Source organism: Sphaerodactylus townsendi, linkage group LG03 (assembly GCF_021028975.2).
Source record: "Sphaerodactylus townsendi isolate TG3544 linkage group LG03, MPM_Stown_v2.3, whole genome shotgun sequence".
Taxonomy (NCBI): Eukaryota; Metazoa; Chordata; class Lepidosauria; order Squamata; family Sphaerodactylidae; genus Sphaerodactylus; species Sphaerodactylus townsendi.
In genome coordinates this window covers 123,847,567-123,866,311 of record NC_059427.1, presented here as the reverse complement: position 1 = coordinate 123,866,311, position 18,745 = coordinate 123,847,567, and the positions used below count along the sequence as shown (strand labels likewise).

Genomic DNA, 18,745 nt, shown 5'->3' with positions numbered 1-18,745 from the left:
GCTAGATCACACACACAATTTGGACGGTATACAGAAAATTTTAAGTCACTGCCTGAACGGGGATCATGCCAAAAGAACCACTTTCACATGTTACATTACCTTAACTGCAGCTTTGCACTTCAGATGAGGTAGGGTGAAATAAAATCAACAGCAAATTTCCATTTGCTTAAATTCATCAGAATAAGAATTTTTGGCCAGATAAAGGTGTAGTCATGGACAACTAGTCATATGTAACTACTGTGGGTCCCAGATGTGGACGTACATTTCCATCCAAAGCAAAAGAAGCATTCAGCCAACTCGTCAGGGGCTCAGATGAGGCACCAAAATGCAAATCAGGCTGTGCTTCCAGACACACCATCCACACCCACAAGTGTAATACCGGTATGTGTAGAATGCTACCGTGTTTCCCTGAAAATAAGACAGTGTCTTATATTAATTTTTGCTCCCAAAGATGCGCTATGTCTTATTTTCAGGGGATGTCTTATTTTTCTGTGTTCTGTTCATCGGGCATGCTTCCAAACAAAAACTTTGCTACATCTTACTTTCGGGGGATGCCTCATATTTCGCACTTCAGCAAAACCTCTACTATGTCTTATTTTCTGGGGATGTCTTATATTCGGGGAAACAGGGGTAGTTCTGGTTGTTAAAGCTGCCTTAGGAGTGCAGGCTAATAGGCTCAGTAGGACTTCAAGTGGGGTTATCTATGAGGTCAAACACACATACTAAAACACAAACACATGGAACTCTTAACACTTTCATTGCCCATCTCAACCTGATTCTCAAAGCAAACCTTGCATCCCATTTAATGTACTTTTCGGAATGACTGAACAGTTACAAGTTTGTATTAAATCTGAGATGTTTAGAACAGGGGAACCTCCCCTTTCCATTTTTAACTGAGAAACACTGAAAACTGGTATGCCTTTCCCATCATGCAGACATGCCTGACAGCAATAAAGCTCTAGCTTATTCTAAGCAAACTATAGGCAAGAAGTCTCATTACTACTAGAATCATCAGCCTCCCTGGCAGGGGATGGATCCAGACAATGATGGAGTGGCTTTATCTTACCAACACTGCCACCAGGCAGCGGTCTGGAGGGAGAAGAGGATTTGCTAACATCACAACCAAAAGCCACACAGCATTGACAATGACTAAAGGCAAATGGCTAGTAGGTATTTTCATTTCAATTTCAAGCACTGATATTAATTGTAAACTAACTCTAAAACTTGGGGAAAACTTTCAAAGTGAACAATTTCAGACAGATGTGATTACAAACCAGTTTGGCTGCAAGCTGCTCCATGGAGTTAAGCAGGTCTGTGTATTTATCAGCTTTCCAAAAGGGAAGCAAAACAAAAAGCCCTGCCCCAATACTAGTAGAATTCTCTGCCAAGAAAAGCTGGGTCTTGTACCTCTTATAAATTATGCAAACCAAGTAGTTTTGCATGGAAGTCATTTGCATAGCTGCTGTTATACTTTTCATACAGAACAGAAAAATGAATGTCTTGTGCCAACCACAAAAACATTCAAACCAGGCCCTCCACAAACAAGGCAGGGGGTTCTACATATTTGAGATCTTTCCATGTATGTAGAAGTATGACTTGGCAAACTAACCAAGAAAAAGAAACCCAAGAACTTCCTGTTGAGGACACAACACACCCAAGAAAGCATGAATAGAGCACTTGAGAATCAGTTAAAGGTGTGTCGGGGAGGGGGGTTACACAAAAACAGAGAGAAGCTGGGAAATCAGCATGCTTAAGTCCATGTAAATATTGTGTGTGTGTGTGTGGGGATTTCATGTATACAATTTCCTTGGAGCACACACACACACGGCACTTGCTCACTCTACCAGAATTCACGATCAAGGGCCAGTCGGGAACGCTGCCCAATCAAAGTATACCTAGTCAGAGCTTTTGTATACTTGAGGGATTCCCTAACTATGCAAAAAACATTACCGGTAGTTTGATTTTTTTAAAAAAATCAGTCTGATGAAAATTAAGCATGCTCACTGTCCTGGGAATGCCAAGAGCAGTTGAAACACAATTGTAAAAAGAAGGAATTAGGAAACTGTAATCACAGTGCTGGAAGATGAGGATTTCCCAAAAGTTCCCACCAGATTCCCAAACTTGTCTTGATTCTGTTATTTATGAAGGTATAGTGTTGTGGGGACACTGAAACCTCAATCCTGCAAACACACATGTTCCCCAACTACTAAAAATATTATTTACCTTGAATTGCCATCTCTGGCTTGAAAAATCATGCAGATGGGGGTGGAGTCTGGAGGAGGATGCAGTTGGGAGGGTGTCCTCAGTACAGTAGACTGCCATTGAGTTCAGCCATTTTCTCTAAGAGAACTGATCTCTGGTGGTGTAAGTCCCAAGTCACTGTATATCTGGAGGTAACTAAGGTCAGTTCCATCTCTGCCACACCTCTGGAATGATCTTGCTATGCCAACGGGGCTGGCAGCAGCACAGGGGGGCTGATCATGCAGCACTCTGCACTGCTTCCAGGTATCTTAGCAGGCTGTGGCTACCACCCACCAGGAGATTTGCCCCTCCACCAGGGTAGGTGCCAAGGGAAGGGCGTTTCTATTGGCCCAGGGCAGTGCTGCCTCGCAAAAGCGATTCATCACCCCCTTCCCCCTGGATTGGGCAGTCAGAACTTTTAAAAAGCGTTTATTCTGCAATAAGAGACATTTGGCCACACAGCTCTAAAGTATTTTATGTCCTTCTCCATTGTGATTTAATGCTCCATAAACATGTTCTATATACTGAAGACAAGTCAATTCAACCGCACTTTGTAAAGGTCACCACTTCCAAAATGTTTAGCCTAAAAAGATCCAGCAGGGAAGGCCCAGGGCAGACTGCTGCTTCCCAGTAGCATTCTTCAGCAGTGGTGCTCTTGATAAGATAAGATAACTAAGTTCAAGCAATTTGGCAGCACTTGGATCCAGCATGCACAGAATGGCGTCAAGCAATAAGTGGTTGTGGTCCCACTGTTCCTCACAAAAATTCCCCATAAAAACCCATCCCCATATGTGTACCTCATAGATCCTCTGAAATACATGTCCTGCTTTTCATACGTGCACTTAAGAAGCAAGCTCTGACTCATAAAAAGCTATGCTGGAATAAACAATGTTAGACTTTAAGGTACCATTGGACTTGTTGAATCCTACTTCTCAGTGTAATTTTCATTTCTGATATGTTATTTCCAGGCTGATTAATTGCTTCCTGTTTCTTCTGATCTGGTCAGTTTTCTCCTGGCACTCATGAATTAATGGATAATAATCCATTCTTGCTCCCTTGGGAAGAGGCAGAGACTTTAAGTACTGGTGTTTATTTTTATTCTTTACAATCTGCCAAAGTCATTGCTCACGATTTTTTTTAGTTTCTTGTTTATGACTGTAATATCACTATTACAAAATAATGATCACAGAATGCGGAGACTTTGGCAACTTACAAAACAATATTTCACCTCCCCACAAGGAAGCATTGTTACTGCCCAGGAAAATAGCCAAAATATTTTCCTGAGTCAAGTTACCTGACTACACTGGCTTCAGGTCAGGACACAGAGTCCTGTGTGGTTCAGAAGCCTCCACAAGGCTTGCAAAGGAGGTATGTATGTGATTGTGCCAATGTTATATGGTTTCCCTCTTGCCTCTGCCCTTTTAAGATGCAATAAGAGCCCCTTTAGTATTGAATTTATGATTTGCCCGCTGTTTAGGATTATAGTTTGACTAGGTTCTCCAGTTAGTTTAAGGTTTTGTTATTGTTAATTTAGGAGATTCTTATGTGCTTGTACTGTATTAAAGGCTCTCTAAGGTTTTCCCTAATGTTTAAGTTTAGAAATGTTATTTTTGATATTTGTGTTTGTTAGTAAAAGCAGCAGCCTGTAGAAGCTGATATTAAGGGACAAGGAAGTTAGCCCTGGAATTCAGCTTAGAACAACACCCAGCCGACTCCTTAGCAAAGACAAAAACCCCTTTGGTTTTGCAAATTAAATCTGATAGCAGCACCCAGAGGTCCCAGCCGCTGGAAAACGTGTCGGGACCACCATTGGACAGTTTGAAATCTCTTTTGTTGAGGAACTGAGGCACGGGAGGCTCAGGTCATAACCGAAGGAAACAGCCATTTGATAACGCAGGAATGGCTAAGGTCGCGGAAGCAAGCGCGGTTTTCTGCAGAACGGATATTCTCCGCTCTCCTTTCAGCACTATTGGGAAGTCTCGTGGGAAGACGCTTGACAGCGGGATTTCGTGATCCCATTCACAAAAGTTGTAATTGTATCTTTCTTTTGTACTGATGTTTCTTTATTGGTGTTCGGTAGGGGACCTGCCCCTTGCCCTCTTTGATGTTGGTGATGTTGATGTTTGATGTTCCCTAGTTCTAATCCCACTTGACCCTCCCCCACAGGTGAGTTTTAAATAAAATTTTGCAAAATGTTTGCCTGTCAGAATATTCTGTTCTTCCCGTACCACTATTTTTGTGTCACCGTAGGGTAGCTGAAGGAGTATGGATTTCTGCCAGTCAGCTTCTCACTGTATCACTCCAATTCTTATCCAGGCAATAGTGTCAAGATGATGAAATAATACACACTCCTCCCCCCAAGGCAAGACATCTAGGAATAATTCAGAGATAGGGTTGCTACTGAGCAAAATTTCCCCTGACATGACTGGTTTTTCCCCTTCTGGTGGGCTTCCAAGTGAGGTTTTAAAAATATAATGAAAAGGATATAAGACAGGACAGTTTTTAACTGCTTAGTGTCTTTTAAGGCAAAGGAATTTGCTGGGATGTGTCTTTAAAACCATTGTAGCATAGTTCTTGCAGCCAACATTAATTTATAATTTCAGGCCAGACTTTTCCAGACCTCAAATGCAGCACTCTCTGGCTGTCTTTTCTTCTTTCCTTTCCCTCCTCATATCCTTAACCAGAAAGAAAAAAGATTGTGCACCTGAGATGAATCAGTATTTTCTGTTGGTTCTGTCCCTTGACCACATGGCTCTACCCCTAGACTCACCATGGTGCTAGTCTAAGAAGGCTTACAGGAGAACAGGGGTCCACAACCTTTTTGAGTCTGTGGCACCTTTGGAATTCTGATACAGTGTGGTGCTCCTACTGCTACACTGAGCTGCGCCTGAGGACAGGACAACAGGAGGAATCTGGTCTCCCTAGTCCATCCAGCGGTCAGTCACATGTTTCTGGGAAGCCCACAAGCCAAACATGAACAGGTTTAACCATCTCTGCCACTTTTCCATGCAAAATGGTTCACTACTCAAGCTTTTTTCCATTCAGAAAATATCTGCAGTATCTTCATTACCCACATTAGTCTGTAGTTTGTTAAACAGAAATCAAGTTGTGACACTGGGCCCCTGTCTTATGAAGATCTCAGGTCTCAGGAAGCAGTCAGGTCTCAGGAAGCTTTTCAAGTACAATTTATAAACAAGGCTAAGTAACATTACCCACTGTAATTTATGCAGTCTCAGGATTGCCTTAGCATGGTACAAATAAAAAGAGCCTAGCCTTTTGATCCCGCATGGTCAACAGAGCAAAATCTTTTATTTGATGCCCTTCAGGTTCTAGTTTTCCCAGCCACTGCCCTCACAAAACCTGAACTACAGGCTTAAAGTCTACATTCTGATATGTCTACTCACAACTGCGGCTTGGGTCTAACATAGGCTTCTTTATATGTTGTTGTTATAGATAAAATAGGGCCTACCTCGGTACCTACACAGACATAATAATAAGTTTGTGTGGATTCTGGTGTGCACTACAGGTACTACCAGGCTTTGCTGCAGAAGGAAGGCGAGTCAGTGGCACATGGACTTGTAATTTATGCTTTGAACAGCATTTATATGGGAGGGAATGCAGCAGGTAATGTTTTACTGGCTCTGCATCTCCAAGATGGAAGATGTCTCTCATGGCCCTAGAAGAGCCATGGAACCTAGGGCTGCCAACACCAGCTTGGGAAACTCCTGGAGATTTGGGGGAGGAGCCTGAACAAGGCAGAATTTGGGGAGGAGAAAGTGCTCAGCAGGGATGTGATTCCATAGAGTCTACCCTCTGGAGCTGCCATTTCATCGAGGGGAACTGAAGTCTGGAGATCACTTGTTGTTGCGTGAGACTTCCAAGCCCCACCAGATGGTGGAAAAGGTGACAGACCTCAATAGAAGAAAAGATATAAAAAGAGATTTAAAAATTAAAAAACAATAAAACATTAAAAAAGATAGAAGAAAATATGAAAAGTAATCACAAGAACAGCAGCGGGGAAAAGAGATTCCTTTCTAATCAAGACTAAGTGAATATTCTCGTAAGAACAAAGTGCCAGCAATCTTGATAATGATGCTGGAAAAAAACAGAACAATGTAATCAAACACAATTAGTCTACTTGGTGGTATATAGACGTATTTTGAGATGAGTTTTTTCAAGTTTGGACTGAACCCATTCTTAACAAAAGCTGCTGAAAGTTAAATAATGTGGGGGGTAAGGACAATAGTTAACTGTTGTGACAAGGCCAATATTACACTGGCCCAAACCACTTCTGGCTTCAAACCCACAGCAAATACATGGCAATGCAGAAACTCAAAAGTAATGGCCAACTCAGAATGCAAAGCATTGATAGTTACAACAATTCACCTTATCCTCACTGTGGCTAATGCTTACACACATACATTATTTTCCATTATTGTCCCCCAACTATATGCGAGTATCAGCAGAAGTTGGAAACAAGGCACTTGATAATGATCCATGCATCCATTATGGAATTGAAGGTTTCAATGTCACCTAGAAACGTGTACTAATAAATCTAATAGATAACTGCTAGCCATACATTTCAAATTATTTACCACAGAACTGTATTGTCCATACTACTGCTGACTGATCTTCCCCATTCCAGGCACAATTTACTTTAACTTTGCATCAATATATTTATTAGAATCAGTAGGAAGTGCATATGACTACTGGCAACTGCAGAAATCTTAGCTCCCTGATCTCTTGAGTGCATATTGCTTCATTTGCTATAAAGTAGGATCATGCTGAAAAGCTGCAGAGAGAGGAAGCAATAAAGTAGAGCTATATAGATAAGCACTGATACAAAATACTACCGCACTATCAAGAAAGATAAAAAACAGCCAGGCCACTATTATCTACTTTAATGTTCAGAATGCTTTTGGACTAGATTGTGACCATCAAGGCAGCATACAACATATTGATGCATTAACATATTCATAAGAAAAGCATAGTAAATAGCATCAAGACGTTATTCAAAGCACAAAGGTGTAAACAACAATGGATTGAATTCCGCTGAAAAGATCCCTATGTGTTAGTGTGGGGGGTAATTTTTGCCAATTCTCCCTTCCTATGGATACCCTCCCAATAGGTTTGGAAAATTCCTGGAGCCGGGGGAGGGCAGGGTTTGAGGAGGAGAGGAACCTCCGCAGGGTACAGTACCACAGAGTCTACCCTCCAAAGCAGCCATTTTCTCAGCAGAACAAATCTCTGTTTTATGGAGATCAGTTGTAATTCCAGGAGAGCTCCAGGCCCCACCAAGATGGTGGCAACTCTACCTCCAGCCCTTCCCATTACTCTGGGGCAGGGTGCTCCCCATCTTCCACGAGCAACATTTCAGAGGCTTTTAATCTACACTGGGAGGCGTGTAAGCTCCACTGCCAAACATAAAAGCCCTTCCACGTACAGACAGGGCAGAGAGATCAAACCCAAGATCAACACTAGCATTAACAGGCCCATCTCCCACACATATCACTATAAGGTCTCTGACCCTGCCCAGAAGGCTTCCAGGGATGGTGCTATTCTCAACTAGTCTTTAAAATTGAGCATTCCTGACATCTAAACTGAAATTAATCTGAGTATGTTTACTCATAAATCATAAGGAATTACACTAGCTCACTCACCTCAATCCTTATGTGTTGGTATTTCACACAGGCATCAAGATATTGAATGCTATCTCCTTTAATGTTAATTTAGGAAAGTACAAATGGTTACTTTTACACACAGATATCTAGCACCCTGGGTAAAACAGCATTAAAAATCTAGCCAGCGCCAGCATATCTAATTGTCTTGACAGATTGGCTGCATTAACACATTGTAGCAAGTATTGGGCTTTGAGGAAAGTCAGGAAGCCTAATAATTAAGTTGGGAAACAGGGAGAAACTGAATCCAAACACTATGGGTTAAAATGGCCATTTAAACTGCAGCAGCTCTTCTGGGTGAACAGGAGGAAGCTGAAAGACTAGTTGAAAAGTAGTGTTTCCCTTCCCTCCCTGAGTGTCTCTTGGGTGGAGTATTGATCTTGATGTCAAAGGTGATAACTGTAAGAAAGCAGAACAAGGTGTCTCCTTGGAGAATTAAGAGAAACTGTAAGTGGGAAGTAGGGGAAAGGTCTGGTCTGGAGGCAGCAATTGAAACAGGTCATGCATTTGCCAAGCAAACGTGAGTTTGGTTTCACTGGCTTCTTAATTTGCCCTTGAAAAAACTCTGCCCATTTCATCTAAAGCTTCTCTTATTAGGACAATCACATCTTCTCACAGGATCTCTAAGAACTGGAATAATTCTTAGACCAAGGTTGATGATTGGAAGCTATTTTGCAGTGGGTACTGAATAATATAGAACCATATATAAAACTATTTGTTTTATACACACATGTATGTTCTATATATTGCTGTTCCGACTTTATTAGAATTTTTGCTATGTTAGGCATTATCTTAGGACTCACATTCCTAAAGTAGAGGACAAATTAGATTTTAAAACTAATTTTGTTTTATAAAAAATGATGACTTGCAAGCACTGCCCCAATTTTCATTCATTTCAATGAAGACTGCAACAGCATTACAATCCTTCAATACTCACCAGAAATACGAGTTGAAAAGACCCCCAAATCCACTGCTTTTTAAGAAGAGCGTGACAACAGTACATTTCTAGCCAGAATACAGTTTTCAGAATGTACCACTTATGCTAGACTTTTTTTACACAGTTATAACTAGGGAAAAGTTTAAACTTTATTCAAGATGCACTTGAAACTGATAAGAGATACTGACACAAAACACACCAGCCCAAAGACCTGAAAAATACTGTTGCCATAATCAACCTTTATATGCATTAAATAAAGAATAATGTTGCTGCTGATGCCATGTAAAACATGTACATATAGCCACTCCCTGAACTAACATTTTAGGATTCCTCTGAGGAGGTCATCTAAGTAAAAGGGTTTCTCCTTAAGAGTTTGGAGGAAGGCATCCTTCAAAACAAATTTTGGAATAAGACTTGTGTCATCCCCCCCCCGGCAAAAAGCCTTCATGTGACCAATACAGTAATTCAGACTTGTTTCTTCCTGCTGGAAAGCCCAAGTGGTCTATTGGAGTAAGTCAGTAGGCAACATACAACCAAAATGCTAGTTTGCTATCAGATGATACACCATACAAATGCAAAATTTCCCCCACACACATAGATACACACACATGCACACAAACTAACAATAAATATCTAACAAAACAGTCTCATCCCAGCTTTACATTTACTAGATGGGGTCACCACAATAAAACCTTATGACAGCTGACCAAAAAATGCACTGTGTGAACCATCTAGTGCTGGTGGCAGGCAGCAATTGAGGCAGCTTAAATCCAGTTGGGCAATATGCAAATGTGTGAAAAGGGGGAGGGTATAAAAGGAGGAACCACACGTCAATCCTACCCATGAAACAAGTACCAGACTCATCCCTTACACCAGTGTAATGTCACAGCTACAAGAATGGCATAAGTAAAATAACTCATTAGAGTCAGTGAAGAATCCCATATGCCGTCTACCCACTCTCAAAGATCAACTCACTTTGGACAACAGGATTCTGATTTACTCAAGAGACAACCACAATACAGCACCAAGAAAAAGCTTCAGCAAAGAATCACAGTTCACACATTACAATGTGTGGCAAAAGGCTATACTATTCTGCCATCATAGCTACAAAATCTGAAATCACACCAAAGCACAGTGCGAACTTTGGTGAAAAGCAAAGCTTCCAGTAAGGAAGGACAGATTGATTACATTTGTATTATCAGATGCCTCTTAGGCATTCAAGTATCCAGATGCAAACATCCACCAGAAATCTTTATACTCCTTCAGCTTGGGATAATCCCATGTCTCTAACAAGTGTTGGAAATGTGAACACCAAGAAGGGTCATTTTACCATTAACGTAATAAAAAGCTAAGGAGTATTGGAGATCAGTGCAGTCAATAATTCAAAAGGCTTTCAAAAATGAATATACAATTGAAGCCCAAAATTTTTGTGTTGGGACTTATTGACAGATTTGTGGAGGAAAAAAAGGAACTTTGTTGTTATACATGACATCAGCTGCAAGAAGACTTTATGGACAAAAATGGAAAACTTCAGATATACCTGCAGTAGAAGAATGGTGGGTGACTTAACAGAGAAAACTATTTTAATTATCCGTAGTGGTTATTATGTTGGAATTTTAAGTATGTGGTTAAAGAGCAAGTGGTATTAATTTTTACTATTCACACTTGATACAGATGAAATCGGGAGTCTTTATATTAAGTGTACTTTAAAAAATCAACTCTTTATTACAAAGTGCAATAAACAAAAACACATACGCATAAACATATTTTTTTTAAAAAAATACCAATATCGGTCCACAAGTCAGAGAAAAGAAAAATTGACTCAAGCTTTAGAATGACAAAAACAGCATGAGACAATTCAGAACAGAATTGAGAACAACCATCACAAGATAAATACCACAATACATTTTCAATGACTTCCATCTCTGAACTCAAGAGGGTAAATCTAGACTTTATATATTTCTCCACAAAACATTTTGATCAATTATTTGTTTCTGACTACAATATATTTTCTTCAAACATTCCTTTAACTTTTAACTTCTTTATCAGCGCAGTATTATTTAGCATATTATTTACCACTATCTTATCCTTAATAGACACACCAACTATTTTATTGTTAATAGATTCTTTTATTACTCCCCGACTATCTTATTCTTAATAGATGCTTTTGTTCCTATTCTTCTAACCCTGCTGTTAACAAGTTTACTTTAAGTTGTTCCGATATGGAATTCATTAAAGGAGGCCAGGTCACAAACTTTTTCAAGAAGTCTCCTCTTAACAAACAGGTCAACTTATCTAATTCACCTGTATTCCAAACTACTTCTACCTACTCTTCTACAGTGGGTATTGTCTGTAGTTTCCAGGTTTTTTTGCCAAGACAATCCTGGCTATGGTGACCAAAGAAAGAACAAAATATTGTTATGTTGTACCCTTTTATTGATACTTATCCTTAACAAGTATGATTCAGGAGTCATTTCAAATATTACTTTCATAGTTTTTTTGCAATATTACATGAATTTATTTCCAATATTATCTCACTTTCTTACATTGCCACCATAAATGGGAAAAGGCGCCCTCTTTAATTTCACATTTCTAGAGAACATTTCCCATTTACCTCAGATAATATTACTGGGGTACGATACCACCTATGAAAGATTTTATAAAAATTCTCTTTAGATCCATACTTCATGCGAATTTATTAACATTTTTCCATAGTGTGGTCCATTCATCTGATTTAATATTTATTCCGATGTTTTGGGCCTATTTGATCATAATGTCTTTTACCTCTTCCTGTTCAGTTTTTAATAGTAACAGTTGCCTATATATTTTCCCTATTAATTTTGTATCGCCTTTGCACAAATGTCATTTCTTCAAATGTCTTGGCTAAAGCCTCATTTTTTATTATCTGCTTTAAAACACTCCATTAATTTTAGGTAAGTAAACCAGTCGCATACCTTCCCTTGGATTATAATCTGGTCTCTGGATTTCAGTCTGACTTCTCTACCCGTGCTCTCTATGATGTCTCTACATTTTAACCAATCTCTCTCTTCACGGTTTCCTTTTATTTGTAAGGATTCCATTCGACAACCACATGGGAGTACTATTATGGAATCTATCTTTAAATTTCACCCATACTTTTAATAGAGCATCTCAATAAAATGATTTCTGAAAAATTTGCTTTTTGGGGGGCCATAAGTAATTATGCCAACCTTTAGTATTACTGTGCCCTTCTATTTTCAATAGTTTATTATTTCAAAGCATGATCTACTCTTTTACCCATGCTATGGTACATGTCTCGAAGTAAGTTTGTAAAGCTAGGACTGCTGTTCCTCCTCTCTCCTAGGTATCTATCAGTAATGAGTCTGTGATTTTTTTTCTTTGTTTTGCTTTTTGTAAGCATTTTAAGTACTAAAAAAATTGAATACATGCAACTCTGTCCAACTGCCAACTAAAAAAAGTAAAGTATTCACTCTGTTCCCTGCTGGCAGCTGCTGTTACCTATCACAAAGGGAGCAAAGCACTCACCTCTATGTCTCTTCTGGGGTCTGTCCTGCCTTTCTGTCAGTAGATACTAGCAAAGCATTTCTCTCTGTCCCTGCAGGGTTGGTGTTGGATCTTTTTGGCTACTTATCACAGAGACAGAGGGAAACCACTGCCTCTGTGCTTCAACCATCTGCTCTCCCACTCTAGAAATGAATGAAGCATTTCCTTTTTTTGCCTTACTCACATACTTCCCAGGTAACAGAATAGTTCAGGCAGTCAGATAAGTAGCAAAAAGTCCCCTTCCCTCAAAAGCTAGTGAAACAGTGCAACAATTGATGGAAGAGGGAAACAGCGAACACAAAAGTGCCAGCTGGGGCAATTCTGTCCAGCAAGAAGTCTTCTGGATTGACAGCACTGCTGTCAAATACATAACTGCTGAGGCTAAGTCAGCCTTCAAGACAAGATCCAGGGCAGCTGGTTGACCACTGTGTGAAACAGAATGCTGGATTAGATGGACCGCTGGTTTGATCCAGAATATGTTGTTCTCAAGTTCATATTCTATCTCCTTGCTGTTCCAACCACGTCCACTGCGCATGAAATCAAAACAGAGTTTCCAAAGTAAGAATTGGATCAGAAAGTTTCATCCCAGTTCCAACTGTCAGCAATAATTCTGTTTGGATTCAGAGCATTATGGTACTTCCAGTGGTATATCTCTCGATCATATCACAGTTAATGAAAAGTACTGAGGGTGAATCCAATGCTGTGTTTTTATGACTGAACGTCATCCTGCCGGCAGAGTGCAACTTTCTAAACACTCCCCTCCTCTGGCAGCCAAAAATGCTTCCCTGAAATCCCATTGCAAGGGTAGATGGGCCTTTAGGAGCAGGGATACAGGGTCTCTTTGGGTTGTTGTGAAACAGGAATGGAGAGAAAGTTGCCTTCTGCAGCTGAAAGTCCTCGCACTCATGGAAATAGGCTGTTCAATTTTTCTTAATTATTCCTCCCCTGACTGATCTGCTGTTAAACTAATGCGATAGAATACTGTAATATATGAGAATTATGTTTTTAGCATTGTGACTAGATTGTTGTAAGCCGCCCTGAGCCTGCTTGTGAGAGATGGATGGCCTAAAAGTTTAATAAGTAAAAATAAAATAAATAACATCTTTTAATTTCAGTCCCCAATCTGTTTCTAGATTGAGGATTGCTATGAGGATCACTTTAAATGCTAAACATTTTATGGTTTGGGTTTTTATGTTTCTGGGGTTTAGTGGCTAGTTTTTAATGGCTGTTAATTTTAATAGTTTTGTGCCTTATGATCTGAAGAGGCAGATGTTTTCAATAAATAAATATTTAAAGCATCATTTTTCCTTGCATAGTCACACCCAGGGCACGTGGAACAAAACATACAGCTAGCTGGATATTAAGTTTCCATGCAACACCCTACACTGCATGGGGAAGTATTATCTTCATGATGAACCTTCAAATACCAATATGAAGTGGACAGCCAGCTGAGCGCACACCCACTGTAAGAATGGAAAATAGAGCTGAGTTTGGCAGAATGGAAAACACCTAGATGGAGAAGCCTCTCTCAACCATTCACCAACCTTCAATAAGTACCTAGCAACAAGTACTCTCTGTTGCAGCTGCTGCCCATTATTAATCACTATCTTTTTGTCCCTCACAGGCACCCCACCCAGTATTCAGCAAAGCAAGGATGCTGCCACTGTAAGGATGATGCTCCTCTGTAAAGCTGTCAGTTCCCCTTCCAGGGCTCCCAGGTCTGTCCAGTGTGCATGACGGAAAGAAATGCGACAGGTTTCCAGTTTTGTTCAACATGGAGAAGCAGCAATGAGCTAAGCTGCCACTGGTACTCCATCACATAGTCTTCATAGGCAGAGGGACTTGGTGTACTCAGAGAGACACCAGAAAGCTGTGATTGTCTCAAAGGGGTCTTCTAGTACTCGTATACCCTCTTAGACATCTTCATGATTTATTTTGTGTGTGTGTGTGTGTCTGCCTTTTTCCTGAGCATCTCAGGAACCCAAGTCAATGACAACTGGATAAAAACAATTTGATAAAACATACATTAAAATAACAGTTGTAACACACTAAAACCAGTCAAAAAATACCTTGTTCCCCCACTCACACACAGGGGATTTATGCTTTGTTTGAGCTGAGGCTGCTCTAAGAGCTCTTTGGAATACCATAGCTCTGTTTTGCAGCCTTATTGGAAAGTCAGAAGAAATCCCTCTGGCCTCTTCCAGGAGGCTGTTTCAGAGGGATAGGAAGGCACTGAAGAGCCTGAAGCCTGGACTGTTATGAACTGTGCATTAGACAAGTGGGTACTGAAAGTAGACAATGGTGAGAAGAATGAAAGTGCCAGATAAAAACTCAGAAGAAAAGACAATCCTTCAAGTATGTGGGTCCTAGAACATCCAGGGCTTTACACTAGCACCTTGAATTGGAGATGTAAATGGAATTGGACATGGAAAACAGCAATGAAGGAACCTCAAAATAAGGATTGATACCAGAGGTCTGTAGCATTTGGCACCAGCTGAAGTCCCTGAATAGTCTTCAAGGGGAGGTACAAGTACACTTGTATTACAGCAATCTAGCCAAACAGTTACTGAAATATAGATCACTGTAGCCAGATCAGTGGCTTGTAAATAGGGAATAAAGTTCCTTCCTAGATTGTCATAGACACCAGTTTTTTCCAGCAGGAGACCGCTATCTAACAACATTCTCAAGCTCACACCAGAGTCTTTTGCAAATACTACACACAGGGCCATCAATTCCGGTTTGGAAATTCCTGAAGATTTGGGACTAAAGCCCAGGGAAGGCAAGGTTTGGGGAGGTACAATGGGGTATTGTGCCCCACTCTCCAAATTCCACTCTCCCAAGCAGCCATTTTCACCAGGAACTAGTTTCTGTTATCTGTAGATTCCAGAATTTCAGACCCCACCTGGAGACTGGCAGTCTTAGCTACACACCACTAACGGTACGGAGCACAATCACATTAATAGCAGCCAGCATCATCAACCTCTTACCTAGATTCAGATTCAGTTTGTTCTCCCTCAACCATGTGACCAGCACCTTCAGACACTGGGCCAAGGACAGCTAATGCCATCAAACAAGCCAGCATTGGAGCAAGGCAAAACCAGCCTGCACAGTTCATAGCTGCTACAGTCATTGTCAGGATGCAGACTCCTAACAAAGCCACTATCTGCAGCAGTCCATTGTTTCTCTCTCTTGTAATTCCTCACATCTCCACAAATTTGTCTGAACTGCCCAATCTTGCAAAAGGGCAGCCCATTAGCAAAAAAATTTTTTAAATTTTTTTCTTTCCCTTCATTTTTCTTCCTTTTTTCCGCACTTTTCTCTGCCTTTATTTTGCTCCATTTCTTTTATGGGCTGCCTTCATTTCTCTCCCTCTCCCCCTCTAATTCTTCTCTTCCCTCCACATTTTTCAGCTTTGGGGGCTTTTCCACATGATTTCCCCCCCCAATGGTTCAGGCCCCAGATTGCCAGAATAATAAAATAATAATAGAAGACTCTGCTCCTTCCCTGTTATCTGTGTGATTTAATTTGATCCTGCTGGGTGGAGCTCTTGGTTTCAGTTTCTAGTTTTTGGTAGCCAATGCTGATGGTTGTAAGAGGTGCCTTCCTTGAAAATAAAAGATGCTGTTATGGACCAGTTTTTTTTCTGCTGAATGGAACTGTGTGAGTACTCTGGCCCAATCTCTTGTGTAAACAGAAAACGGTGGGAAAACCCCACTACGAAACAAACAGCCTTGAGACAAGCACTAAGTGCACAAAAGCCCTATGACAGCTGGGCCTGTCTAATGCAGCGTCTTCAATAGAAATGGCTTGATTTACAATACATCCATGTTTTTCCACATTTTTGTGGAATCTTGGAGAAAAAGTTTACAAACTCCACTGGATGACATTTTTTAATTTACCAAGGTATCTCATGAGAAATTTGAAAAAGCCATTACAAAAGCACTAAATAAAATAACACAAGCTATGCCAATAATAAACTGCCCTATACAGCAAACCACTATATATTTAAGGGAATTCTCCAGACACTGGTACAGTAGACTGACTTATACTATAGCAATTGTCTGTTGACTTAAACATGTGTTATCTTACAAAAAACTATTCCAAGAAACACGCAGCAATTTAAAGTAGAAAGTTGTAACAAGTACTGGATTAATACATCCACGCATCACAAGAAACTTACCTTCATTTTTAAACCCTGTTCCAGTAACATTTTGTGATCTGTGTTAATGACCATCTCACCACACTGGGATAAAAATATGAAAAGACACTTCACTTTCCATGGGCTATGTTAGGCAACTTCTAGCTCATATGCCAACAGAAACATATAGAACTTTTTTGCTTGGCATGTATGGCCAGATCTCTGCCTTATATATGATAATGCACTGGCAGCACGGCTGGGCCCGTGATGTGGGAGAAGGCAACAGGCCCTGCTGATGCCTGAATTTGCCTCTCAGACCCTGAGGGGCTGGCTGAGGCTGCGGGATTTGGATTTGTCTAAGCACATACAATCCTTGTCTTCCTTCCTCAACATGCACTCCATTTTGTTTGACAGCACAGCACCATCATAGGAAGACTTTTTCCCCCTAGCACTTAGGCCATAGGCCACAGCATGTAAGAGTTAGCCACTTGAAGAAAGAACCATTTCTTTAATTACCCCAATTGTTGGACCTACAGACATCAAATGGGCCAGAGACATCTGTCCAATATGGGATGAAAGAGAAATGCCTTAAGAGATGAAAACTATGCTGTTCCAACTTGCACTGGTTCTATACAAGATTAGAACAGTACAGTAGTAAAGAGATGGAAAATACCAGTCTGACCAGGTTTACAATAGTAAACCAGCAGTGTTGGGGAGCAGCTTCCTGTGTCCTCACGAACTAGTAACAGTAAAGTGAACACATTCAAGTATAAGAATGCAACTGTCTTAAGGCACACGTGGGCCTGAATTTTGGAAATGTTGCCAAGTACACCAACTCACTGATTCTACAGGGAATCAATGTTTGTGAATTTGTGAGCAGTGTCGCAAGGTAAAAATATTTCAACACGTGAGCAAGTCACTTTGCTCTTCATCGGGTTTTTTTTGTTAAAGCTCATGTGGCAGTGAACTGAGTATAGCTCCTCAGTTCCCTAGCGTAAGGCATTTTGGCTCAGGTGGGTGCCACGAGTAAACTAGGCAAATGGAGATAGAAGTCCTCTTGAGCTTTACGTCAGCGGATTCCCTCAACAGAGACGTTGAGCGTCGACTCCGATCGTAAAACTACTGGAGTTCCTCTAGTTAAGCCTGTGTCTTGCGTCAGCTATTCCAAACCATCTCACAAAGCTTGCCTGCTCTCAGCCTTTCCTCGGTTCCTTCTGCAAAGTTTGCTTACGCGGGCTGGCACGCTCGCTACTTCCTACGTCCCAAGCAACGGGGTTCCTAGTTTCCCAACTCTAAGGTTCCCTGAAACCTCTCCAAAAGCCTGGCCGGAGCTCCCCCGACAGCAACTTAGACTCCTCCCCTCGTCCCCCCCAAAGAAAGCTCAGTCCTTCTTGTCCGAGGCTCCTAAGCTGCGGTCCTCCCGGACCCCCTTCCTTTGTTTCAGGGACCACCACGCGACGGCCCTTGTTTACAAGCTTCTGCAGGCAGCTCAGCTGAAACTTCCCTTTCTCTGGCTGAGCAGGGGAACGCGCCTGGGGATGCGCGCGCGCTACAGCCTCTCTGGGGGACAGGCGCCTCCGAGATCCCGGGACGCAGGGAAGGGGTGGCGCTTACCCAAAAGCGGGAGCCGCAGAAGGCGTCCATGCTGCGGGTCTGGGTCGCCTCTGGCTCAGCCAGCAGATCGATCCGGAGCTGCGACTCTTCTTCCCCCGGCCCTGCCTGGCTGCTTTTCTTGGCTTTCCTTCCGCCACGCCGGGGCGGATGCTCTGCTTGCACGGAGAGGTGGGCGGGGAAGGGCTTGCCCAGGCAGTGGCGGGGTGGGGAGAGGTGCACGGGACTTTGCAGGGCTTGCCCTTACCGCGAGTTTGCTTCCACGTGTATAGGGTGAAGAACGCGCCCTGGGTCCTGGCGAGTTACACTCGCAGAAACTGATCACCATCTGTACGTAGGTAGTAAGCACTACCTGGCTAAAGTTTACTGGGAATGCCTAAGAATCAAAGGGGGGAGGGGGTACTAAAAGGGTAACATAATATTTTAGGGACTTATACTTTTATTTTTCATGGGTTATCAAACTGACCTGTCACTGTGCCTCACAGTTTTTTCCCCTTATGTAGCTTGCAGCTGACCAGCAACAACATAAACCACATTTGGAGCAAGACAGTATTACTGTGTTTCACATTGCCCCTTTCCCCATGGTAGTGGGTACCA

At 41.5% G+C, this 18,745-nt stretch overlaps 1 protein-coding gene across 1 annotated transcript in view; it reads right to left on the bottom strand.

Annotated features, from left to right (window-relative positions):
• Positions 1–18,316, bottom strand: part of ABCC3 (ATP binding cassette subfamily C member 3) — a 96,560-nt gene extending 78,244 nt beyond the window's left edge. The window contains exon 1 of the mRNA XM_048487416.1: positions 18,152–18,316. Within this exon, the coding sequence (XP_048343373.1) occupies positions 18,152–18,181 (30 nt within the window). The 5' untranslated portion in view covers positions 18,182–18,316. The remainder of the gene's footprint in view (positions 1–18,151) is intronic.
• Positions 18,317–18,745: the final 429 nt, after the last annotated feature.